The sequence below is a fragment of the Neophocaena asiaeorientalis genome, unplaced genomic scaffold (genome assembly GCF_003031525.2).
Source record: "Neophocaena asiaeorientalis asiaeorientalis breed wild unplaced genomic scaffold, Neophocaena_asiaeorientalis_V1.1 scaffold271, whole genome shotgun sequence".
Lineage (NCBI taxonomy): Eukaryota > Metazoa > Chordata > Mammalia > Artiodactyla > Phocoenidae > Neophocaena > Neophocaena asiaeorientalis.
Window position 1 is genome coordinate 1,394,136 of NW_020175318.1, and position 27,762 is coordinate 1,421,897.

Genomic DNA, 27,762 nt, shown 5'->3' on the forward strand with positions numbered 1-27,762 from the left:
GAGGCTCTCAGTAGAGGTAAACAAGTAACTGAACTCGAGTGTCTGCCACATCCAGAATCTAAACTAAGTCCTGGAATTCAGTGATGTTAACGCCTTCCAGAAACTTAAAGCCAGTTTTGTTCAAAGTGCTAAAACCAAAGAAGGGCAATAGTCAGTGATGTGATAGCAACAAGGGACGCAGCCGAATATAAGGTATACGGATGGAATCCTCAAATATGTTGTACCGGAACCTCAGTCTGGAAAGATGCATTCGAATTAGTGAAGGAAATGGAAAAGGCAATTCAGGCAGAATAGGCCGAATGTTAGAAAGTGATAATGTGAACTCTGAAATTGGTAGAGCCAAAATTCAAGCTAGAAGCAGACTGAATGGGTGGTGGAGAGGCAGGTAACTGCCAGATCATAAAGGGCTAGTTGTAATCTGCTGAGAAGTTTGGATGTAATTCTCTTAAAGATGTTAACCCGTTATAGGATTTTTACTCAAAAAAGGCAGTAACAGTTAAATTTGCATTTTTATGTTTGTTATTCTGTCTGTACTATGGAAGACTGATTAAAGGGAAAAGAACAGTTGTTGGGAGACAACTGCTGTATTACAGGCCAAGTGACTCTTAAATAGGTTAGTGATTGTAGGGGATCGTAAGAATTACAGAAATAATTGAGGTAAAACTGTCTGGGTTTGCTGATCTCTCCTTTTGTGATCAATGCTTTTTGTGTCATATGTAAGGCCTTGTCTGCTCCAAAGCCATGAGGATAGTCACCTGTGTTTTCTTCTAGTTGCTTGACTATTTTACCTTTCACAGACAGGTTTATTCATTTTTATGAAAGGTAGGAGGTTGGGATCAAGTTTCCTTTTCCCCCCTTATGGATAGCCGATTGATTGACCCAGCCCTACTTGCTGAAAAGGCTGTCATTTGCCATTTCCCCCACTAAATGATTATGGCACCTTTGTTGTAAAGTAGATGACCACATATATGAGGGTCTGTTTCCAGGTTCTCATTACGTTGGTCTGTCTAACCTTGTCCCGCACTATCTTAATGTAGCTTTATAAGTCTTGAAGCCCTATAACTTTTTCTTAAAGATTGCCTTGGCTAGTCAAAGGCCTTTGTATTTACATTTTATACATTTTATAGAACTTATTTCCATTTATTTATAAATTTTAGAAAGAACCTGTTAATTTCAAAAAAAAAAAAAAAAACCCCCCAAAATAAAAAATCCTGCTAGGATTTTAACTGGGCTTGCATCGAATCTATAGATCAATCTATTTGGGGAAAACTGATCCTAATTTTTTTTTAATTGAAGTATAGTTAATTTACAACGTTGTGTTACTTTTTGGTGTACACAGACTGATTCAGATACAGATAGATAGATGGATATTCTTTTTCATTTCCATTGTAGTTTATTACAAGATATTGAATATAGTTCCCTATCCTATGCAGTAGTTTATCTGTTTTATATATAGTAGCTTGTATCTGCTAACCCCAACTCCTAATTTTTCCCTCCCCGCATCTTCCCCCTTTGGTAACCATAAGTTTGTTTTCTATGTCTGTGAGTCAGTTTCTGTTTTGTAAATAAGTTCATTTGTATCGTATTTTAGATTCCACATATTAAGTGATATCATATGATATTTGCCTTTGTCTGACTTACCTCAGTATGGTAATCTCTGTACCAATCCATGTTGCTGCAAATGGCATTATTTCATTCTTTTTTATGGCTGAGTAGTATTCCATTGTATATCTGTATACCACATCTTTATCCATTCATCTGTTGATGGACATTTAGGTTGCCTCCATTTCTTTTTTTTCTGACATCTTTATGTTGATTCCTCCAATCCATGAATATAATACACCCCTCCATTTATTTAAGTGGTCTTTAATTTTTCTCAGCAGTGTTTTGTAGGTTACAGTGTAGAAGTCTTACATATCTTTCATTAAATTTATTCTTGGGTATTTGAGGGTTTGTATGCGTTTTAAATGGCATTCTAAATTTTTAATATTTGTTGCTAGTGTATAGAAACACTGCTGGTTTTTACATATTGACCTTATATTCAACCATCTTGCTAAGTTCCCTTACTATTTCTAATACTTTGTAGACTTTTTTAGAATTTCAGTCATCACAGTGTCTTCTGATCTGTGATAGATGGTTTGACATCTTCCTGTGCAATCATTATACCTTTTATTTTTCTTGCTGGTTGTCACTGGCTAAGGATGTCTACTATAGTGTTGAGTAAAAGTAGTGATGATGGACTTCCTATCTTGATTGTAACATTAGGGAGAAAGCATTCAATATGAAATGCTTTTTCTGCCTTTATTGAAATGTCCATGTTTATTTTTTCTTTAATAAGTTAATGTTAATTACTTTGGTTGATTTTCAGATGTTCTCTAAATGGCCAATATGCATACGAAAAGAAGTTCTACATCAATAGCTATATCAGGGACAGTAAAATCATAATTTGGTACTAAACACTCCCACCAAAATGGCTAAAATTAAAAGGAATTCCAGTGCCAAGCATTGACAAGGATATGGAACACCTGTAACTTTCACGTATTGCTAGGGAGAGTATAAATTGGTATAGCTACTCTAGAAAACTTTGACACTACTAAAGCTAGTCATACATGAACCCTATTGCCCAGTAATTCTACCACTAGGCATATGCCCAAGAGAAAAGAATACTTAAGTTTGTGTACAAGAATATTGATTGCAGCATTAGTCACAGTAGCAAAAACTGGAAATAACCTAAATGTCCTTTCACAGAAGAAAAATACTAGAGATCAAAGACTAAGAATGAACTACCAGTACACACAACAATATGGATGAACCTCACATACATAATGTTGAGCTAAAGAAGCCAGACAGAGTACATCCTGGTTGATTCCATTTATATGAAAATAAAAAACATTGTGAGGGACGTCAGAGAGTGATCTCCTGGCTGGGAAGGGCCATGAGGAAGAAAGACTTCCTGATGTGGGAAATGTTATATATCTTGACTAGGTGACAATTACAGTAATGTAGTCACATATCAAATTTTTTCAACTTATACACTTAAGATTTGTGCACTTTATGCTTCAACAGGGGGAAAGATTAAAACAAAGTCAGCAATGAAAAATCAGAATCTGAAATTTTTTAAATGACATTTACAATAGCATTAAATATTAAATACTGAAAATTAAATCTGACGAAAGATGTGCAAAACATATACATTGAGAATTACAAAATATTGCTGAGAGAAATTAAAGACACTTAAACATATGGAGAGAGATTCTATGCTCATGATTCAGACTTAAGATGTCAGTTCTTCCCAAACTGATCTATTGATTAACCCAATCCCAATCAAAATCCCAAAGACTTTCCATTTTATAAGTTGACAAACTGATTCTGAAATTTAAATACAAATGCAAACGACTCAGAATAGCCAAATCAACTTTGAAAAATAACAGAGTTGGAGAACTAACACTACCTGATTTCAACACATCAATCTTGTGTATTGGTACAAAGATAGACAAATCAATAGCACAGAAAAGAGAGTCCAGAGATTCGTATGTGTATGAACAACTGATTTTAAGCAAAGGTCCAAAGGTAATTCAGGGCAGAAAGGACAGTTGAAAAAGATAGTCTTTTCAGACTTTTCAATTGAAAAGGATGGTCTATTCAACAAATTGGATATACAAAAGCAAAAAAGTGAACTTCAATATATACCTTGCACCATCTACAAAATCTAACTCAAAATGGATCATGGACCTAAATGTTAAAACTTCTAGAAAAAAGATTGTTGTGTCCTTGGGTTAGACAAAGATTTCTTAGATATGACACCAAGAGCATGATCCATAAAAGAAGTTGATAAACTTTATGAAAATTTAGAAGTTTCTGCACTTTGAAGTTATTTGTGAATCATATATCTGATGAAGAGCTAGTATTCAGAATATATAGAGTTCTCAAAACTCAGTAATAAGAAAACAAGGGAATTTTTAAATGGGCAAAAAAACCTGAACAATCACTTCATCAAAGAAGATACATGGATGTCAAGTAAGTTCATGAAAATTGCTCAAAATCATTAGTCGTTAGGGAAATTAAAACCACAATGCGATACTACTACACACCCATTAAAATGGCAAAAATATTGAATATAAAAGAGCATGTTGAAGAGGAGGTAGAGCAACTGAAAGCCTCATACACTGCTGGTGGGAATGTAAGATGGTACAACCATCATATGACCTAGCCAGACCACTCCTAGGTATTTGTTCAACAGATATGAAAATACATGTCCAATATAAAGATTTGTACAGGAATATTCTATCAGCTTTAATGATAATAGCTGAAGACTAGAAACAACCCAAATGTCCATTAACAGGTGGATGGATAAACTAGTATATCCATGTAATAGAATACTATAAGAAAACAAGGGAATTTTTTCAGTAATAAAAGGAAAAATATGCTGATACAGACTACAACATGGATGAATCTCAAAAAAGTTAACGCTACGTGCAAGGAGCCAGACCAAAAATATAGCGCATGTTATATGACTCCATTTACATAAAATACTAGAAAATGCAAACTAATATAATCTATGTAGACAGAAAGCAGATCAGCAGGAAGGGAGTGGTTACAAAGGGGCACAAGGAAACTTTTAGGCTAATGTTCACCAAACATGAGTAGGTTCACTACTTGATTATGGCGATGATTTCGTTTTATACTCTATTTAAATACGTGCCACTTATTGTATGTCAATTATAGCTCTATAAAGCTATTTGTAAAACAAGCTCGGAGTTGTAGGTAAGAATTGATAGTCATTGGCACACAGATGGTGGTTAGCAACATGAGAACATGAACATAAAAACAGGTAAGGAGAACATGTATGTAGCTTAGTCACATATTTAATAACTATGGAGTACTGTACCTACTATGTGGAGATACTACAGTAGGGACTGAGGGTACTAAAATGACTACAGTCTTGGCTCTTTATAATGTAGTGTTGGAATCACACATACCAGCAGTCAATTATTATAGTGTCATCTGTGCCCAAATGAGAAACTAAAAGGCTCTATGACAGTAGTGGGGAACTTTTAAGAACTCAGAGAAAGCTCTCAGAGGAAGTAATGTCTAAGCTGAGGCCTGAAGGTAGAAGATAGAATTTAGCCAAATAGAATGAGAGCAACTGTGCCAAGCAGAGTGACATCAAGTGCAGAGGTCTGGAAAGTAAAGGGAGCTCAAAGAGTTGGCAAGTACAGCGTTTAGGGCTGTTCATTTGCATAAGCCCCTTCAAACCCTCTAAGTTGGTATTCTACTTTTCTGTTTTTCCTAAGTAAGTTCCCCTCACCCATCCAACCACCAAACTGTGTACCCCATAAAAATCTAGATTTGCCCCGATAGAGGACGTCGGTCATTCTTTTGGGCAGCCAGTCACAGAAATTGGTAGCTAGTTAACGTAAGGAGTCAAGGAAGGACCTTGGTTATTCTCTCTCGATGCAAATTCTATTCTCTCAAATTTCGGAAGCAGTAGAGACAGTGGTACAAAGCTCGGTGTTTAGGTGCTTGGCAACAGTGGCTACAAGTGGACCAGTTGTGCAATATGGTTTTGCGATTTGTTTAACTGTGTGACTCAGACTGACCCCGATTCTCTAGTCTTTTTGTCTATTCTGTAAACTGCATGATATTCTTCTAATAAAATTTCTTTTATGCTGAAAACCAGAATCCATCTCTGTTGCTAACGACCAAGAACCCAAACTGACACACAGTTTGGTATTTGGAAGTGGAATGCTACAAAACAGACTCTAGTATGTATCACCCGCCAGATGGAAAAGAAAGGATGCAAGGCACTGAAGACAACTACTCCAGACTGGGAAAATGGTGACCCTGAGACAGGACATCAAACTCACACCATCAAGAAATGTATTCTAAAGCTGAGAAGCCTTGGAAAGAGATTTATTCCCAGTGCTCATGCTGGTGTGGCAGTGGAGGACAAGAAAGCAGGGGCCACAGGTGGTCTGAAACAGAGGACTGCGAATCACCTTGAAGACCCTAGTCATGAAACTGGATCAAGTAGCCGGATGACACTTCAGCTGATCTCTCTTTAGGAGAGAAATCATGCTTCCTGTAGGTGTGAGCATTTTTGGAAGTATATGTGTGGGAAGAAGGCTGTGTATAGATGACAGTAGACTACATCATTCCTCCCTTATTCCTTGCTATGGAGTCCAATTTTGTTTGACTGTCCATCTCCCCAACACATGACTATGTCATCTATGGTAATCCTGCTTCCTTGGCCAGCACTTGGTTTAGGAAGGGGTATATATGACCAGTCTAGCCAATGAGCTCTGAAGAGATGGCTGCTCAGAGTGCTCTGGGAAAGGTCTCCTTACTGATAAACAGAAACATAGAAGAACTACTGCAGCTATCTTGCAGCACAGCAGAAGCCATCCTGGAAACTAAACCAAAATACTGAGAAAAGCAGAAAGATGGAAGAAATCTGGTTGCTCAATATCACTACTGTGCTCCTGAATTAACAAACCTGGAAACCTCCGAACTTTAGACTTCTAATTTTGTACTATTTAGTAATTTTGAATAGGGTTTTTTGGTTCCTTGCAATTGAAAGCATCCAAATCCTATCTGACAGTATGATTTGGAGAGTAAAATTTGAAGATAAGGCTGGTGGGATCAAGGAGTTTTGTGAAACCATGCAGGGCCTCAAATCCAGCTGAGAATAGTAAGAAACCACTGAATGGCTTGGTACAATTAAGTGCACCCCTGTTGCACTGGGGAAGAACACATTGAAGGGGGACAAGGTGAAGACAACAGAGAAGAACAGTGATCATTAGATAAAACTTGGGAGAACTCTAACCTTTGAAAAAGTCTCTGGAGCAACCCAAGAGGAACATTAAGAAATTATTATAAAGGCAGGAAGAGGACAGGAGAGAGTTGGGCACAAAAGTAAAGGCAATAGAGAGTTTAAAGGAACAGTGAGTTATAAAAGGTTATCAAATATTGGAGAGGTCAAGAAAGAGAAGAAGGGGGGAATCTGGCAATATGGAAATTGATTCCTTTTTAGTGACTTCTGCAACAGTAATTTCAGGGTGATAGGGCAAATGTACTACTACAGTGGGTTAAAGAACCACTGACAGACGAATGGATAAAGAAGATGTGGTACATATATACAATGGAATATTACTCAGCCATCAAAAAGAATGAGATAATGTCATTTGCAGCAACATGGATGGACCTACAGATTACCATACTAAGTGAAGTAAATCAGAAAGAGAAATACCATATGATATCACTTATATGTGGCATCTAAAATATGGTACAAATCAACACATCTATGAAATAAAAACAGACTCAGATACAGAGAACAGACTTGTGGTTGCCAAGGAGCGGGGTGGGTGGGGGGGCTAGGGGAGGGAAGGAATGGGAGTTTGGGATTAGCAGAGGCAAACGATTACATATAGCATGTTTAAACAACAAGGTCATACTGTATAGCACAGGAAACTATTTTCAATACTCTGCGGCACACCACAGTGGAAAAGAATATGAAAAAGATATAGGGACTTCCTTGGTGGTCCAGCGGTTAAGACTCCACACTTCCACTGCAGGGGGCGCGGGTCTGGCTCCTGCTCAAGGAACCATGATCCCACATGCCGAGTGGCCAAAAAAAGAAGGAATATATAAATGTATAACTGAGTTACTTTGCGGTATAAAAGAAATTAACACTGTAAATCAACTATACTTCAATGAAATTTTTAAGAAAAAGAATGAATGGAAAGTGAGGAAAGCAGCAGGTTTATAAGTTAAGGACAGTGACAGTAACATTGCAGGTACTTCCTTAATACATGTTGAATCAATGACTTGATGTAGAAAGGCCACGTACTGAGTAAGAGTTATGTCCCTGTTCAGGAGTTCAGTACTGGGAGATTATATTAGGGGATGCATGGCTAGAGTTCTAAGGGAGGAAAACTTTTCCTTGATCCTCTTAGGGTCCCTGCCTGGGCCTAAAACTCAAACTGACAAAGACATTAAAGAAGAAAAGCATATAAATTTATTTAAGTTTTCTGTAACATGGGAGCCTCCATAAGGAAATGAAGACTCAAAGAAATGGTTAAGCCTGAACATTTTTATACTAGGTTTGATGAAGAATGGAAAGTCACAGAAAAACAATGGAACAGAAGGGTATGAGCTAAGGGTAGTAAACTGGAGAAAACTAGCAAGGTCTTTTCCTTCAGATTCTTCTGTTTCCCTCCATCTTCAGAGATAAGAATGCTCCTTTAAAAATCATATTTGGGGGGCTTCCCTGGTGGCGCAGTGGTTGAGAGTCCGCCTGCCGATGCAGGGGACGCGGGTTCGTGCCCCGGTCCAGGAAGATCCCACATGCCGGGGAGCGGCTGGGCCCGTGAACCATGGCTGCTGAGCCTACACGTCTGGAGCCCGTGCTCCGCAACAGGAGAGGCCACAACGGTAAGAGGCCCGCGTATTGCAAAAAAAAAAAAAAAATCATATTTGGGAAGAATATTAACTGACATGAGGAAATGAATAAGTGGAAGTTACTACTGGGTATAGGCATATTGGATTGAGATTTTAATTTTGTTACATTTTTCTGTTTCTGTGTTTTCCAAGTTTAACAATTAACTGATCTAATTTCTAATTAGAAAACACTTTTTTTAGAGTGTGTTTAATATTATCGCTGGGAACATTTTATTTTCTAATTTTTGGAGCTTTGTAATCCATTGTGTCGTGTCCGGAAACTGCCATTTGGCATGGTAGAAAGGAAAACTGAGAGGATGACATTCTGCAATTCTAATCTGACTAATGGAGGCTGTTATATAAACGTTTAATAACACTGTAATACTAGCAACATTGTCTGTATACTTGTTCTTAAGGAACATTTTCTTGAAAACAAAAACACAGGATTTTTACATGATTTATTTAATAATAAACCAATTAAAGATACAAAAACGTTTAGAGGATTCCAAAATTTAAATTTTTGTTTAAATACAAATTCACTCTGTAACATGAAAACATATAACATTAGACCTCTAAACATAATGATTCTTTCAACTACAAAAATTTCTTTTTGCTATACTAGAAAATTTGCAGAAAACAATTTTTCTTGTGAAATTAAATGTACATTATTTACAGTTGAAAAAGTAATCTAAAAACTATTGCATTTCAGAAACTGGGATATATAATGTATATCTTTGTATGCAATTCCCCCTCCCCCCACTCTCAATTAAAAAAAATGATCCAAAATATAAAGCAATTATGCTTTTATAGCAACTGACTACTCAGCCAGATTAGCCCAAGGCTTGGTTGCTTTCTGGGGCCTTAAAGAGCCCTGACTCTTTCAGAATAGCAGTATATCATTTAGCACTCAGCAACATAAGTTTTTTACTAGTGGGCCACAGTGCACAGTGGCCTAAAGAGTTAATGAACAAAGTATTTAGGAGGAATTCAGGTTCAGGGCAAATCTTAACAGGTAACAGCAAAATGAATTTTGTAGGGTCATTAATTTTTCTGCAATATTTTAGCTATATTTACAGTAGGAGATACGCTTAAAACATAGGGCTTAGAATCATAAAATTTAGAACTAGATAGGAAATTGGAGATCATCTAATCTAATCCAATACATCCCTCCTCTTATGATGCCCAGAAAGATCAAGTGGCTTGCCCAAGGTTATACAACTAGTTAGTAGGAGAGCCACTCTTAGGCTGATACTTTTATATTATCCTGCTTCTGAAACAGGTTCAGCCATGATATCATGGGCACATTTCGATTTTTAATGTTATAATTTACATAGTAATAGTTCAATATACAGTGCAACAAACTAAAGTCGATCTAAGTGAAATCATAATTTTAACAAGGCATAAAATAGGTGTCTTGCATTTGAAAGAGTCAAGACTTAACCTATACAAGTGGAATGAAAATAGCTCCTATATAAATTTCCTGATGTCATATTTAAGTACTGTATTTACAGAAGAATCAGAAAAGCTAATACAATGTAAAATTTAAAAAGAAACTTTAAAAATGCTTATGATATAGCCACTGGAAAAAATCTCAAAAGAATGTCTTCATAGTATAAAACGCCTGTTCCTTCACAATTGAATTCTGAAACATTTGAAGAACAAAAGGAAACACTTGGGTTTTCCTCCCCTCATCTAACAAAGTCAAAATTAACTCTAAGTTATTATTTTTAACAAGTAACTATAAAATTAGGAACATTTGGAGAATTTACCTTAGAATCAATCAATAGTTTGCATACAACTGAAAATGTTCAATTAAAAAACCACCATCTGTAATTCCTTTGGTATATTACTTAGAAAGAGTTGGGTTCCAGCAGTTCGTTTTTTATAGCTACCTGAGAGGTAAATCCATTGGATACCACCATCACATAAGGCTGTGACTGCTGCTCAGTTTCCCCAGTGCCTTCTTTCAAATTATCTTCAACCTCCTTTTTCTCTACTTCCTGTATATGAGTTTTTGTTTCTTGAGCTTTGATAACTGAAGTGATTACAGTGCCAGGTGGGTGAGTAACCAGTTGTGAATTGCGAGGAGAAAAGGTCACCACAGGTGTGGTAGCACTGAAGGACGGAGATGAAGCCACGCTGACGGTTCCATTGCAAATGGACTGAACATTGCTAGTAAGAACCTGCTGTACGTGGGCAGGACTCAGGACAATGGAAGGAGGAGAGCCCGGCTTCTGCGACTGGAGCACAACATTTTCTTTCAGTACTGTCATGGGCTGTGATGATGGAATGGCTTGTAAGATAAATTTCTGAGATCCAGCACCTGATGATGGATCTGTGCTGGCTATAACTGTTGTGATTGGCACTGTCTGAAGTGTTACTGTGTGCAAATGCTGATTCCCAGGAGATACGACCACAGGAACTTGGGCTGGAGCCTGTATAGTCCTATTGAGATTATGAAATAAAAGTGAGGAAATTAGCATATTCTACATTGTTTAAAACTTAACATTTGACAACTCACTTTGACAAAACATGAGTTATTCATTTCAAATGCTCCTTCCCATATTTTCAACACAACATAAACATTGCGCCAGACCCTGCATTAAACACTCTACATACAGAAATGCCCAACACAAAACTCTCAGTCCATTAACTATGATACCATCTGGTGGGAAAAAAAAAGTCTATACTAAGTGCTATATTAACACAAACGGGGAAGCAATTTTGTTGGGGGAGGAGGATATCAAAATGTTTCCCAAGGAAGTTATGTAAAAGCTGCCTGAAAGAAAATTAGGGACTTATAAATAAACATATTGGACTCACTATCATTTTAATATTTGAGGGGTAATGTCATCAATATACCCAACCAAATTACCAAACTTCACATGATTATAATTGTTTTCAACCTGTTTTTCTATATATAGAGAAAACGCTCCATTAACTAAAATAAAAAACAATCTTAAATGTATGAGACAGAATTATTAGAAGAATTTTAATAGTTCACGGTTCATATTACATAAAACAAGTCATGAATATAATTAACTCATGAGGGTTCTTTAGGCTGGCAGATAGAACAAAAAATAAGGCCAACCCTTGGCAAAAATAGAGGCGTGTTTTAGCAGTTTTCTCAGCTCAAGTAATTTTCACAAATTTTAGTCATAAAGATACAATTTTAACATAAAATCTTTTAACGTGGGCTTCCCTGGTGGCGCAGTGGTTGAGAGTCCGCCTGCCGATGCAGGGGACGCAGGTTCGTGCCCCGGTCCGGGAAGATCTCACATGCCGCAGGGCGGCTGGGCCCGTGAGCCATGGCCGCTGGGCCTGCGTGTCCGGAGCCTGTGCTCCGCAACGGGAGAGGCCACAGCAGTGAGAGGCCCGCGTACCGCAAAAAAAATTTTTTAAATGCTTTAACGTAAAATCCAGTTTATGTAAGGTTTTAATTCCATTTATTGAAGAAAAGTGGTACATAAATGATATTATAAGTCAATCTAATTTTAAAAGTTCACAGCTGTGAAGTTTACAGTTATGGCCATTGTTAATATAAAACAAATGTTGTTGAAAAAACTCAGCATCTGGATCTCAACTCTGTTTCCTCTGAATTCTATAAAGCTATTTTACAAGAGATGATTGCTACTCCAAATGGCTAGGAGCTGGATTAGTCCCCATAAACCAAATGTTAATTATTGCCAGGAGACTATCACAGGTAAATTTTAGCAAGTTACAATTATGTGGCCTGTCACATGTGAGAAATGAAATTCTGGAGGAGAAGGCAAATGGGCTAGATGGAAAGATGACTCAGCACAACTCAGAAGAAGTTCAAAGGAAGCAGAAAGACACAAGGTAACTGCAGCCCACCCATACATGTAGGATACTGATTCCCAAATTCAGTTTGCCACCATAGTCACCACTGTGAGGAGTAGTCTACAGCAGGAGATCGGCAGCTCTCTTGAAGGACACTGCTAGAAGAGAATACGAGTCAGGTAATGAAGATTTAATAGGCTGGCAGGGTATGGCCAGATGTACTAATACTATTGGGCAGGAAGGGATGAGTAGGAAGGATACAGAATAACTTCGGGAACTAGGGCACTTTTCCAAAATACACTGTGCCTCCCTTCTTCCCTGCCCGCCTGAATCAGGATATCTTGGGTGGAATCTAAGCCTGCAAATGGTAGCTGACAGATACCATTTTTTAAATAAAAAAGACCCAAGGGCTTCCCATGCCAAGAGTTCATGTACATGTATGTATAGATAAAATAGAACTTGGCATATAGGAAGCACACAGATTGTATCTATAAATATGTATAGCCTTGCCACCCTATAAGTATTATCCCAATTTTCCATATGAAAAAATTAATGCACAAAGTAGTTGAACAGCTTGCATAAGGTGAGCAGTTAGATAAGAAAAGGGGTCATTCAACTGCAGAGCCTATGTGCTTAACCATTACAACATACTGTCACTTCTTAAGTCCTGAATAACTTCAGCCAAAGCTGAATACTTTCTATTAGATCTTTAAACTGTGGGGAGTTAACAACCTTTAATACATACCCCTCCCCCTTCCCCTTTCCTTCTCTCAGATGTGGCATGAGCAATAATGTACTTGGAAAATTTCCCTATTGCTCATCAGGGCTATCACTAGACTTTCAATGCTTTTATTCAAGTCAGAAAAAGATGTCCCTTTCCTGAACACCTGACTGCCATCTGCCAGAAAATATATATACTGAGACATATACATATATATATATATCTGCAATGTAAATATATTAGCTTATTTGAACAAATTCTAAAACAATAAATTTTCACTAATAAAAAATTCAGAGATTAAAGGATTAAATACTACACAGCCTTTTCCTAAACAAAGGAATTTTAAATTATTTTTTCTTAGTTAATGATTAAACTGTCAGTTGTGTCTCATTATATTATATAACAAAGGTTATATTACAGTTAACTACTTTTAAAAAACTTAAGCTGCTCGTAACCAACTGGTACAATATTGGTAATTTAAAATTCCTCAAACTTTCTGAAGCTAAGAAACATATACAATATAATATTTGGCTTTTGTTGAATATCAGATGTCAGAAAGTGTCATTTAATTGTTACAACCACCTATAAGCTTAAATAATATCATCTTCATTTTATAGAGGAGGAAACAGACTCGGAATAGTTAGTTAATGTGATCCAGCGTCATATCTAATAATTGACAAGGCTGGAGGGCGAGAAGGTTATGCCCACATTCTTCCTACTCCATTACACTGCTTTAAAATGTATAATGTATACATTATACATTTTTAGAGGCTAATTATTTAAAAGACTCTAAGACAAACTATTAGTACTTGGATAAACATTATAGAGAAATAAGTTATACTGGGTTGGTATATGGACTTGCAGATTTACCAAGGAACAATTTTAGGAAAATATTTTACCAGAGGTTTATTTTTGTGAAGCCAAAGTTAAAATTTGTAAAACTGAGCATATATACCCTAAATCAATTAAGGAAATTTAATCAATTTCAATATAGATACAGCTGGCCTTCCATATCCACAGTCTCCACATCCACAGATTCCACCAACCTCTCTGGTGGAAAATATCCATGCCCCCCCAAAAAAAATTTCCAGAAAGTTCCAAACCACAAAACTTGAATTTGCCACATGCTGGCAACTATTTACATAGCACTTACACTGTTTTAGGTATTATAAGTAATCTACAGATGATTTAAAGTATATGGGAGGGTATATGGAGCTTATACGCATATACTATGCCATTTTACATAAGGGGCTTGAGCATCCTCAGGTTTTGGACTCCAAAGGGGGTTCTGGAACCAATCCCCTGAGGATACTGAGGGATAACTCTATGTGCAATTATGTGAGATACAAAGAAAAGAGCAAAGGAAAAACTTGAGAAAAAATATATTGCTACTTCATTGTAGGTAAGTGATAATTCATGTGATTATGTGAATTAACTGACAGTATGGCAACTCATTAAGTTCACTGCTTTAGACTAAACTGCTTGCATTAAAACACTACCTTCACCACTTACTAAAGGTGACCAGGCTCCGTGGCCTCGCCTTGACTCTGTTTCCTCAACTGTAAAACAGGAATATTACCTACACCTCACTGAGCAATAAGAATTTTCTATACATTAATATATGTAAAGTGTATGAATATAGAGAGTTTTTTGAAAGTATCATCTCTTGCTGTATATTAATTTAATAATCTAAATTTAAGTCATAATCATTTGACCTTCCCTCAACTATAGAAAAAAATATTTCAAAGGTCTTTGATTTTATTAAAAAGTAGTCAAGAAAGATATAGCCAAATTTCTGTTACTTTTCTTAGGAGTGATAATATGATTATTTAGGATGTCTCTATTCTTAAAGAGTGTACACTGAAGTATTTAGGGGTGAAATGTCATGGTGATGTCAACTGACTTGACAAATAGCCAAACAGGAAAAAAAGGGTATAAATAAATATAGAGAGGAAACAAATAAGGCAAAATGCTATCAACTGTGAATCCAGGTGGATGGTATAGTTGTTTGGTGTACTATTTCAGCCTTCCCATATTTTGAAATTTCTCATAGCTAAAAGTTGGGATAATTACAGTGAAAATAAGTAGGATTTGTGGGGGGAAATAAAATATAACCAAATGAGAAAATAATTTTTTTTAAAGTCAAATGAATGATTAAGAATGTATGTGGGGCTTCCACACTGGCATAGTGGTTAGGAATCCTCCTGTCAATGCAGGGGACATGGGTTTCGAGCCCTGGTCCGGGAGGATCCCACATGCTGTGGAGCAACTGGGCCTGTGCGCCACAGCTGCTGAGCCTGCATTCACTCTAGAGCCTGTGAGCCACAACTACTGAGGCCCGCGCACCTGGAGGCCGTGCTCTGCAATGGGGGGTGCCGCTGTGACGAGAGGCCCACGCACCACAAGGAAGAGTAGCCCCCGCTTGCTGAAACTGGAGAAGGCCCATGTGCAACAGCGAAGACCCAACGCAGCCAAAAATAAATAAATAAAATAAATTTATATTAAAAAAAAAAAGAATGTATGTGGATACATACATACATTCATATAAATACATAATAACTTCTACAAGAAGAAATTGTGTTTTGGGAATTCCCTGCTGGTCCAGTGATTAGTTCTCAGCGCTTTCACTGTCATGGGCCCGGGTTCAATCCCTGGTCAGGGAACTAAGATCCCTCCCACAAGCCGCACAGCATGGTCAAAAAAAGAAAAGAAAAGAAAAAAACTGTCTTTAAGTTTGAAAAGTTAAATTTTATATTTCTTCATTTTATAAGTAGTCCACGTAGAGAACTCATTATTCTAAAAGGAGATAAAGAATGATCATATACACTACTTCAAAATAAATTCTATAAATATGAGGGGGTGTTATATGTCAGACTATGTTAGGTGTTAGGAAAAGAACAATGAATAGAATCTAGCTCCTACAGATTTAAATGTATAGCAGGAGACAGGCATTAAAGTCACCTGAAACACCTGGTTTATGTACCAGAATGTGGTACAGGCAAGAAGTAAGCTTTAGCTGGAGAGCAAGGAAGGAATTATGAGTAGAGTGAGAGCTGGCAGTGGAGGCTACAGAAATTGGACTGCACTCTGTGTGCAAAATAGATCTAACGAAAGCTGCAAGAAGGCGCTGTCACGAATGCTGACTCTTGAGCCATTAAACAAAGAATGGCTCTGGTCAGAAACATCACATAATGATATGCATCGGTAACATGTAGGTTGCCAGAGAAAAAAATAGGAGAAACAGGAAGCAGGCAGAGAGTCCACAGAACTCTGAGACTGTGGAAATGAAGATTCTGAAAGGTACACCAAAGATGGTTTGAAAATCAGAGGTAGGGAGTGTAATTACAATGTTTTAATATCTGGCAGTGAGTCCTACTCAGAAATTGACATTCAGAGTAATAAACTATCCAATATAATACACAATTTACTATCTTTCAGAGCTAAAGGTATGTGTTTTTGTTGCTCTTGTTGTTTTTCTTCTGGTTTGTTTTTATTCTCTAGGTCTAAAAAGGAAACTTTGATTAGAGATGCTAAAAAACAACTGAATCAGTCCAAGAAGGGAGTCCCAGTGATCAGCTGTGGCCATTGTATGTTTCATATCAACACAAATACATACAATGATAAGATGACAAAGAGCATAGAAATCAACGCGAGGAACCACATAATTTCCATTAGATATTCAGTCATCATAAGTAACCAACAGAACTTAGAGGAAAATACAACATTAAAGGGAAAATACAGAGTTAAATAAGTACTTCTTTAATTAAGATGGAAAAAATGTGATCTTTATACTCCTTACAAGTCAACGATTTAAGAGAATTCAATTCTCTTAAATCAAACTTGTCAAAAGTTTAAATGGAACATACAAGGAAGACTGAATCGTCTATAAGTCTGTTTTGATTCTAGGTAATGTATACTTCAAGATCAATTGAACAAAAACCCAGCATTTATATTCTAGAATATACAACTGTAAGATTGAAGTCAGCTAATGAAAATAATCAAAGAATCATTTTTACTGGATTTGGAGGGGCTCCTATATTTTATTATAATTCATGTTCTGGAAATTCATGGCAGTAGAAATGGAAAAACAGAACCTGAAAATGTCCATCTAATTTTCTGCCTTCCTCCCTTTTCCCCATTCTAAATCAGTCAAGACCAGTCCCAAGTGTCTGCAATAGAGCAGTCTAATTTGTTGTTTCTAATTTGTTGTCTTTTCTGGGGTTATGAGGCAGATTCGATTAAACCACAAAACTATTCTTCCAACTCTGCCACTCTAAAAGCCCAAAAAAGAGGACCTTCGATTCTTGGCCTCCAACTGTTTGAACTTTAGAACTATGCTGGATACTATCTGAGAAGATAGTATCTTCCCAAAGACTAATGTGGATTTCTTAGAACTCAATGCATTCCAAAGGGTCATGATATGTAAATTTATGTTAAATTTTTACAGCTTCTAACTTTATTTGAAAAAGGATCTGAAACTATTCTCTGGATTTTCTTATATGTGGATCCCTTCTTATATGGATCAATTCAGTTACACAAAGCTATAGAGAACTGATTCAAATTGATTGAATAACATCAAGTAATGTCACAGTTTAAAAGTAAGGTATAGGGTCTTCCCTGGTGATGCAGTGGTTAAGAATCCGCCTGCCAATGCAGGGGACATGGGTTCGAACCCTGGTCCGGGAAGATCCCACATGCCGCAGAGCAACTAAGCCCATGCGCCACAACTACTGAGGCCATACACCCAGAGCCCATGCTCAGCAACAAGAGAAGCCACCGCAGTGAGAAGCCCGTGCACCACAACGAAGAGTAGCCCCCGCTCACCGCAACTAGAGAAAGCCCACACGCAGCAACGAAGACCCAACGCGGCCAAAGAGAAATAAAGTAAATAAATTTGTAAAAAAAAAAAAGAGTGCTTTAAAAATAAATAAATAAAAATAAGGAATCATTGATACAATCACAGGACTGATGCAACGCTTCTGAAACCATCTGTTGACCAAGAATTCTAGCTTGACATGTATATAAGTTTTATTTTCACTTCTGAATCCTGACACGTTTAAAGACGACTCTGGTCAGAAACATCGCACAATGATCTGCACCAGTAAGTTTAATTTTCTCACCTAATACTCTGAACGGAAGAATTTAATGTTTCGTCCTGCATGCTACTGGTTGCTTCTCCTTCTGGAACAGCTTGTACTGGCTGTACTACATGAATAGTCCGGAAGAGCTGGGTAGGATATGGAGTCTGTGTGGACTGCATTGTCCTAAGAACCTCTGATGGCTGTGCAGGTTCCACAGGATCTTTGGGTTTTGCAGCTTTAGAATTCCCTGGTTTTAGAACTGTAGTGGCTCCTCCTTTTATCCCTGGACCTGAAGATACTCTCGATCGACTTGCCTGGTTCCTACTCGAAGTGGTTGTTGAAGACAGTGATGGATCTGAAGACTCTATGCTGGAACTTGGATCCTCATCATCTATATAAATAAGGTCTTTCGGCATATCCTTAAACTGATACACCAAGCGCTGACCTTCTACTTTTGCCAGAATACCCCTTTGGTAATAGTACCTATTCAAAGCAGACAATTTCATCAATATTGTATTCAGTTATACATAAACTAAAATAATCTTCAACACAATAAAAATTTCCTAATCATAAACAGAAGTTTAAAGCTAGAAACAAACAGGTGAGAAAAGACTTTCTAAATGAAGGGTAGCTATTTTTATTTCTCTTCCATAGCTTACTATAATTATAATGTCCCTAACCTGTTTAAATCTGCCTCAGTAAATCTGAAACAATTTTCTGTATAAAACTTAATGATGTACAAATAGAAGTGATTCAAATTCTGTCATTTATTTTAATTAAATCAAGAACTTAAAAAGCGTGAGTTAAAATATAAAATGCCAAATGTAACTAAATAGTTCTGGTTTTAAAAGTTTACCGAGTTCTCAGATCACTGATATTTCTAATAAATCTTTCTCAAATATACCCAGATCCTGAAGACTAAATGACATGATCACAAGAAAAACAAACTAAAAGTGGGTTTAAGTGATACTTTTGTTCAACATTTTCACAATGGCTAATATTATGCTCGAAGCATTAATTTATTCCAACACAATATATTACACATCATACCTGAGATTCATGTTTAAAAATGCACCCTCTTATTCAGTACCTGCATTACCACTAGTTGTTACTTTGTGCTGAACTTAAGTTTAATGACTCAAAACGTGAGCCTTGTGGTCAATTTACAATTTCTGATGACAGCTTAACATTTTCTGATCCCTTCATAAATAAAATATCTCGTTTGCATGAAGATTTAGGGGGAGGAAGGAGAACGTTTTCCCAGACTGAAATAAGATTTCAACTTAAATACTCATTTCTATAAGCAGTGAGGTTTTAGCCCTTCAACAATAAAATTCACCATTTCTTTAACCAACGCACTTTTTAGAAGTCACCTACTTTTCAGTATTTAGGCACCACTACTGGTCACACAGTGAACTACAGAAGCCTCACGTACCTGAGGGCTCTTCCCATGGTCTCATAATTCATGTCAGGCTTGTTTTTGTGCTTCCCCCACAACCGGGACACTGCTTTAGAATCTACCAATTTAAAAATGCCTTTTTCTCGCTGGGTCCACTTGATATATTTAGGACAAGTAGCTTTGTCCTGGAGCAGTGCCAGTAAAAACTCCCAAAGATAAATTGTGTTTCCTGAAACAAAAGCAATTTCTTTTTAACTGCCCCAAATTTCATTTGAAAGAACACAATAAAACACAACTAAAGGTCTTCTTAAGTTCCATCTATAATTATACAAACATACTACACAGTTCAGTTAGTACTGGTGATATAATGGTCATAATTTTTAGGGTCTAACATAGATCTTTTTATTAGTCCCGTATAAGATGTCTGAACAGAGCAATCCTGCCAATTAGATGTGTAATGACTTAGGGAGAAAGCACTTTGAGACAAATTTTTTTTTCAGCCTCTTTAAGAACCATTATTACGCCTAAGAAACTGAGAAAGAGTTGTACAAAACCTTTCAATAGTTGTTCTTTTTATATAAAGAGCCAGAAGATTAGCCTTAATAATTTTCTTCAAATTTAGGCAGCAGTTATGAAAATACTAAAACTCCAAGACAATATAATAAAGTGTCTATGAACTGAAAACCTAACGTGGCTGAATTCTTCCAAGAGGCTCTTTATTAAATGAAAGGATGGGCTTCCCCCGTGGTGCAGTGGTTGAGAGACCGCCTGCCGATGCAGGGGACGCGGGTTCGTGCCCCCATCCGGGAAGATCCCACATGCTGTGGAGCAGCTGGGCCCGTGAGCCATGGCCGCTGAGCCTGCGCGTCCGGAGCCTGTGCTCCGCAACGGGAGAGGCCACAACAGTGAGAGGCCCGCGTACCGCAAAAAAAAAAAAAAAAATGAAAGGATGGATTATTTTGACAGGTAAGTGAAAATCTCCTAGATGGATTTCTTGGACTACATTATTACCAATCTTTCTACAGAAGGTGGTAACTGTACCTTCTAAGCATGTGGCAGCAATAAGATCCACTTCAATGAAAGCTGGTGGTTTCTACTTAAAATATGCAGACATTTTAAAGCAATCGGAATGTTACTTGACCCATAAGTATTATAGGGAAGTTACAGTAGTAGTACTTACCCTTCCCATCTTTGTTTTTCTTCCTCACAGATATGTTTGGTGTAGTGGCTGGCGAATCTGGTCGTGGTGGTTTAGTTTTTCTCCCTGAAATCACAATGGCTCTACATAAATATTTGCCCTCAAAAGAGAGAGGGAATGGACAATTTAGCTGTTTATAAATGCTGTTTTGTCATTTATCCTAAATTTCAAGTGCCAAATATTTTATACATGGAACACATATATTGGTCTCCTAAGTGCTATTTATTAAAAGGAAAATAACTTCAGTAAAAATTTGACGTTAACTTAGGTTAGATCACAAACACTTTTATGTAGAAAACGATACTTTGGCTCATTTGTAAAAATGAGGTTAAGTTTAAACTTTACATTTTGTCTTTGAGGTGACAATACTGACAGTGCTTTCTTAAAATCTGGGGGACTATTCTTGATGCTGATAAAACTTGGGCTCAAAAAATAAGCCACACAGTTTGTCTGCCTCTTGGTTAGTTCTCAAATACTGGAAACTACCCAAAACTTCTAGAGATATAAAAAATAAGTGAGGCTAAATTTTTGTGAACCACATAGTCCATTTTTATTTTCTTGTGTATTTTTAAACATCTCATCCTTCTATATTTCTTTCAATTTACAGCAAACAAATTTACTTTATGATTATCCATCATCCAGTCCTAAACAAGTCCAATGCAACAGAGTTAAACTATATTTTGTGCAGCCTTAGTCTGGGTCAACCAACTATTCTAAAACTGTGTTTGTGATCTGTTTTTGCCACTTATCTAGAACCACAACTCGGCAGCAACGTTGCCTATGATTTAGGTTAAGCTGATGATGCTGTCTGAACAGACTACCACCCTGTATATGAGAGACAATGAAGATTAAGCATAAATAGATACTTTAGTTAGTACCATTTACCCCTACATTCTTGAAGCTGACTCTCTGATCTTAGATCATAAGGGTGAATGCTGGGGTAATATAATATAGGCAGTAATTCAGAAAAGCAGAATCCTAGAGCTAAAGTCACAAGGTTAGTGACAACACATCCCGAGACAAACTGAATAGGAAAACGTTTCTTTTTTTTTTTTTTTTTTTTTTTTTTTTCCCTTCCCCGTTCTTTTTTTTTTCTTTTTTTTCTTTTTTTTTTTTTTTTTTTTTTTTTTACCATGCCGCGTGGCTTGTGGGATTGTAGTTCCCCAACCAGGGGTTGAACCCAGGCCCTGGGCAGTGAAAGCATGGACTCCTGACCACTGGACTGCTGGGGAATTCCCAGGAAAACATTTCTGAAGTTAAGGTAAGAGTCAAGGAAAAGAGGGTCAAAAAAGTCACTCTTAAGGCCAGGTTCCTCTTGAAACTATCAGATGTACAAACGTAGACCGTAGGAGCCTGGTGTCTCAACTTCCATCACTGCAGACATCTGCAGAGAATCTCTGCATGACACAGAGACTTCTAGCTAACTGTGTTCATGACAGTAAGGACTGAGAGAAGCCAGACTTCAGTTAGCTCCTATCCTTCCTCCCATCTTACTTTATGCTATTTATTGACTTGCTCTGATAGATAATATTTTCTTTATCCTCCAGTTTTCCTCCACTCGTTTTAGTCATGGCAGATACTGTCAGTAGCCTACCCAATATCCATCCTCTCCATCATCTTCCTTACTGTTCACGATGGCAATGTACACAGCTCCACATGAATTACAGATTAGTTGGGTATAGAAATTCTGGTAACAGTCATTTCTTCTCAGTGCTTTGAACATATCCAGCCCTTCCAGCCTTTACCGGGAGCTTGTAAGCTGCCAATCCAATAATCAATCTTCTTCAGGTAATGCAGATCCTCCCTGGTTGGTTTGCTTCTTCTTTTTTTTTTTTTCTTTTCTTTTTTTGACGGGGGGTGGAGGGGAGTCTTTGATGTTCCACATTTTTACCATAATATATTTAGGCTTGGATCTATTTTAGTTATGCTACTCAGGATTCACCATGCTGGGATTAACATCATTCTTGAAAATTCCTCAGTCATTATCTTTGAATACTGCCTCTTCCTCACTCTACACATTCTCTCCTCCTAGAGCTTTGATTAAACATGTAGACCTTTTCACGCAATCCTCACATCTCTAACTCTTTCATACTTTTTATTCTACATCAGATCTGTATTGGAGCTCACTAATTCTCTTAAGCAGTGACTCATTTGCTGTTTAACCCATATATTATGTGTTCTATTTGGTTCCTTATCATATCAGCCTTTCACCATTAAATAGGATGTTAGTCTTTCACTTTCTAAGAACAGCTTTATTGAGGTATAACTGATATACAATAAACTGCTTATGTTTAAATTTACAATTTGATAAGTTCTGACATATGTATACACCTGTGAAACCATCACTACACTCAAAGATAATAAACATATTCTTCGCCCCCAAAAATGCTTTGTGTCCTTTTGTAATCCTCACATCTCACCTTTCCCCACCCTGCCCAATCCACTCATATATTTTCTGTCATTATAGATTAATTTACAGTTTGTACAATTTTATATAAACAGAACCATACTCTTCTTGTTTTTGGCAGAGGGGGAGGGAGTCTGCCTTCTTTCCCTCAGCATAATTATGTTGAAATTCATCCATTTTTGTTTTATGTATCAATGGTACATTTCATTTCATTGCTGAGTGGTCTTTCATTGTATGGATATACCACAAATTTGTTTATCCAATCAGCAGGTGATGGACGTTTGGGTCATTTCCAGTTTGGGGCTACTGCAAATACAGCTGCTAAGAACCTTCATTCATGCATAAGTTTTTCTGTGAAATGTATGGCTTCATTTCTTTTGGGTAAATACTGAGTAGTAGAATGGCTGGGTCACATGTTAAGTATACATTAAGTTCTTTAAGGAATTTTCAAACTGTTTTCCAAAAATATTTCCTCCATGCAGGAAGGTGGGGTAATCATAGGGCTCACCTCATTGGTTTCCTGTTTCCCAGGGATCACTCACTTTTGTTGACAGATGTCCACCACTTTCTTTAGTACCATTGCTTCATATATTTTATCTGTGGTTTTAGCTGTTTCAAACAGGAGGGTAAATCCAGGTTCTGTTTTTGTTGGGGTTTTTTTTCCAGCTTTATTGATATATAATTGACATACTGTGTAAGTTTAAAGGGTACAACATGATGATCTGATATGCTTATATATTGCAAAATGATTACCACAGTAGGGTTAGTTAACATACCCATCACTTCACATAATAATCACTTCCTTTCTGAGAACACTTAAGATCTATTCTCTTAGAAATTTCCATAGTCACCATGCTTGTACATTAGTCCCCAGAACTTACTCATCATATAAATGGAAGTTTGTACCCCTTGACTGACATCTCTCCATTTCCTCCACCCTGCAACAAACACCATTCTTCTCTCTGTTTCTATGAGTGTGGCTCTTTCAGACTCCACATAAAATGATAGCATAGGGCTTCCCTCGTGGCGCAGTGGTTGAGAGTCCACCTGCTGATGCAGGGGACATGGGTTCGCGCCCCAGTCCTGGAAGATCCCACATGCCGCGGAACGGCTGGGCCCATGAGCCATGGCCACTGGGCCTGCATGTCCGGAGCCTGTGCTCCACAACAGGAAAGGCCACAACAGTGACAGGCCCTAGTACCGCAAAAAAAAAAAAAAAAAGATAGCATACAGTATTTGTCTTTCTGACTTATTTCACTTAGCAGAAAGTCCTCAAGGTCTGTCCATGCTGTCACAAATGGCAGGATTTCCCTCTTTCTCACAGCTGAATTATATTCCATTCTGTGTATTTATATATCACATCTTTATCCATTCATCTGTGGATGAAGACTTAGTTGTTTCCAAATCTTGGCTACTGTGAATAATGCCGCAGAGAATATGGGAGTGCAAGTATCTCTTTAACATCCTGTTTTCACTTCCTTTGGATATATACCTAAGAAGTGGGATTGCTGAATCATACGGTATTTCTAGTTTTAACTCTTTGCGGAACCTCCATACTGTTTTCTACAGTGGCTGTACCAATTTAAATTTCCACCAACAGTGCAGAAAGATTCCCTTTTCTCCATATCTTTACCAACACTCTATCTCTTGTCTTTTCTATCACTTTTTCTAGCCATTCTATAGGTGTGAGGTGGTATCTTACTGTGGTTTTGATTACACTGCCCTGATGATTAGTGATACTGAGCATCTTTTCATGTACCTGCTAGCTGTTTGTATGTCTCCTTTAGAAAAACGTCTATTCAGGTCCTCTGCACATTCTTTAATTGGATTTTTTTCGCTATTGAGTTATATGAATTGTTTATATATTTTGGATATTAACCCCTCATCCGATGTATGATTTACAAATATTTTCTCCCGTTCTGTAAGTTGCATCTTCATGTTGTTGATTGTCTCTTTTGCCGTGCAGTCTTTTCATTTATTGTAGTCCCACTTATTAATTTTTGCTTCTGTTGCTTGTGCTTTTGGTGACATATCCAAAAAATTGTTGCCAAGTCAGGTTCTGTTACTCCATCTGGACTAGAAGAGGAAGTTTCACCTGGTATTTTTTAATAGTCTCATTCTTTGACAATGCTTTTTATTCCCTTGCATTAATAATTACAATCATATTCGTTGAAAGTTTCTATTTGATAATCCTATTATCTGAGGTTCTTAGCAAACTAACCTTAGGGTTTTCTATGTCTGCTGCTTCTCATTCAGGAAGTATCTTTCTTATGCATTCTGTGATACTGAAATGTGAGTTCACCTTCAACAGGGTTTTATTTGAAGAAATACTGTGCAGCCTGGATTAAACGTATGACGTGCCAAAGCAATTTTACAAGAGCTTCGCCTGGTGCCCAAAGTTACTGCCAGCCTGGGGCCATTGTTATGTTAATTACGTGGCTGGAAATTCCTAAAGTCAGTAACAGTTTAAAATCTAATCATAAACCTAAGTTAAGACAAACCTAGGATTATGAATTCTCAAAGGAAAAATTTTTTCCACCCAGCTAAGAAATACAAGCTTCTTAACATCTGTCTGTGCCAAAGGGTGGACTGTTTTTCCCCTTAGGGTATAGCTAAGGGATCCCAATTATATGCTGAGGTCTCTGTCTAATAGCCCATCTTGCACTGGACCAAGACTTAAGCATCTGCCTCTATGTGGGCAATAAAACCAAGCCCCTTGGACGTCCAGACTGACACGTCCTTCTCAGCCCTCAGAGCTGTTGCAGTGTCAGGTCACTCTTATTTTCCTCTGCATTTTTGGCTCTTGGAATTTCCCTTACTTTCATGTGAAGTTAGATTATGTGGTGGCTGGTGATGCCATCAACCAAGATATTAAACTCAAAATATCAAACAAGCTGGAGTAGAATCAAAAGGCAATGAAATGGGAAGAGTGTCAGTGTTAGAATGTAAGTATGGTCCTAATTTGTGAAAACTTTAAAATTCCCTCTAACACATTCTAACATTTCCCTCTTCAATTACTTACCTGCTGATTCCCAACTTGTATTCTTCCCACTGGAATCTTATACTGGAATCTATGCTGGTGGTTTTCAAACTATGTTCTGCGGAAGGAAACTGACCTCAGCCCTTACCCCTGAGCTCTTTCTGAGCTTGGATAAAAGAGTTTAGATAAAAGATTGAGGCTTTAGAAAGTTGGAAAATCCCTTTTCTGTGAGATAGATCAAGTATTTTAAATGTATAAAAAAGTATAAAATAATTCTTTAAATTCATCTAATATGAAGAAATAACTCTGTTTTGTACATTCAATTTTTTCTCACGTAAGTTTTAATTCAGGTAGAAATATCCTTGAATAAAAGTTATATTTAGATTCCACATCAAGAGTTGACTGTTTTCCCTTAACAAATTAACCACTCACCTTTCTTTCTCTTAGGTTGTTCTGGTGATGAGCGTCCTGGTGAATGTGCATATGTCTCTTGAACGTGCTGAGTTTCCATCACTTCAGGAATCCCATCTAATGTGACGGATACATGGGTGATTGGGGCAACAACAATGTCATCTTCAGAGGAACTAAATATATTATTATCTAATGGAAATAAAATCAACTAATTGTAATCAACTTTGTATTATAAATCAAAATAATTTCATAAAATATTTCCTGTTTCTTTGAAGATTAAAATAGAAATAAGATTTTGAAATCTAGTCCCTGCTTTTTATTTCCTCTGCCCTAAGTCAAGTACCCTGAGGCAGTCCAGGCTTGATGGGACTATTCAACGCCTCCCTTACCTGACTTCCTATCCCCAGTCTATCTTGTCTGTCTTCTCCATTCTTCACATTGCCGCTTAAGTTTTTCTTTAAAACCTAAGTCTGGCCTGACCATATTATTCTTCTCTATAAAAACTTTACACCCTGAAGATTAGAAATAAAAATAAAATTAACATATCTTCCCATAGTTTACAGGGGAAAAAAGATAGCAACAACCCAAACTCCATAGCATGCCATTCTGAGGTTCCACAATCTACAAACCATTATGAAGCTTATACTTCAGCTATACCAAAGCATTTTGAATCTCAAACATTTCATTGTTTTTTTTTTACAGGTCTGTGTCTGCCTCTGCCTATGTTGAATGCCCCTTCCTGTCATCTCCACCCATGAAAAGCTTATTACTAATCGCCCAGGTCAAAACACTGCCTCCATAAAGCCTGTCTCAGGTGTTTTCAGCTAGAGAAATCTCTCCTTCCAGAACACTCTGCTATCCCTCTCATGGCCTTTATTTTTGGCTTTTACAGTTATTTACATAAACAACTATCTTCAAAAGAAAACTGTCAGCTTGAGGAAAGAAACAAGATCTGTTCATTTCCATAACATGTTATTGCCTGATACGTTGCTGTGCGTATAGAAAATATTCAATAAACATCTTAAATTGATTTAATAATAATTAAGTTTATGAGTTTGACTACATCCAAAGGAGAACATGGATTTAAAAGCAGATCAATAAATGTGGCAGTGAATTTTATGCCATCAAGTCTAAGAAAACATTGCAATGGATTTTTGCCTATTCACTGATGAATACTGACTAAAGATCAATTTTTATTGATCAATAAAGATCAATATTGACTAAAGATCACTAAATTATAATAGTTTGGGCCCTAAATACTTCACAAATGAGGTTAAGAAGAAATTCTGCATAATCTGCTATTTGACAACTAAATTACTTTTTTA

At 37.1% G+C, this 27,762-nt stretch overlaps 1 protein-coding gene across 6 annotated transcripts in view; it reads right to left on the minus strand.

Moving 5' to 3' along the window:
* Positions 1–8,866: 8,866 nt before the first annotated feature.
* The window catches only part of ELF1 (E74 like ETS transcription factor 1), a 103,902-nt gene continuing 85,006 nt past the window's right edge, over positions 8,867–27,762 (minus strand). For 5 of the 6 annotated variants that reach the window (XM_024765476.1, XM_024765475.1, XM_024765478.1 and 2 more), the window contains exons 5-9: positions 26,459–26,626; positions 20,622–20,705; positions 19,478–19,670; positions 18,082–18,525; positions 8,868–10,884 (exon numbers count right to left, since the gene is read on the minus strand). In XM_024765476.1, coding sequence (XP_024621244.1) covers positions 10,290–10,884; positions 18,082–18,525; positions 19,478–19,670; positions 20,622–20,705; positions 26,459–26,626 — 1,484 coding nt within the window. In that variant the 3' untranslated portion in view covers positions 8,868–10,289. Of the gene's footprint in view, positions 10,885–18,081; positions 18,526–19,477; positions 19,671–20,621; positions 20,706–26,458; positions 26,627–27,762 lie in introns of all 6 variants that reach the window. The other variant, XM_024765480.1, reaches the window with a different exon arrangement.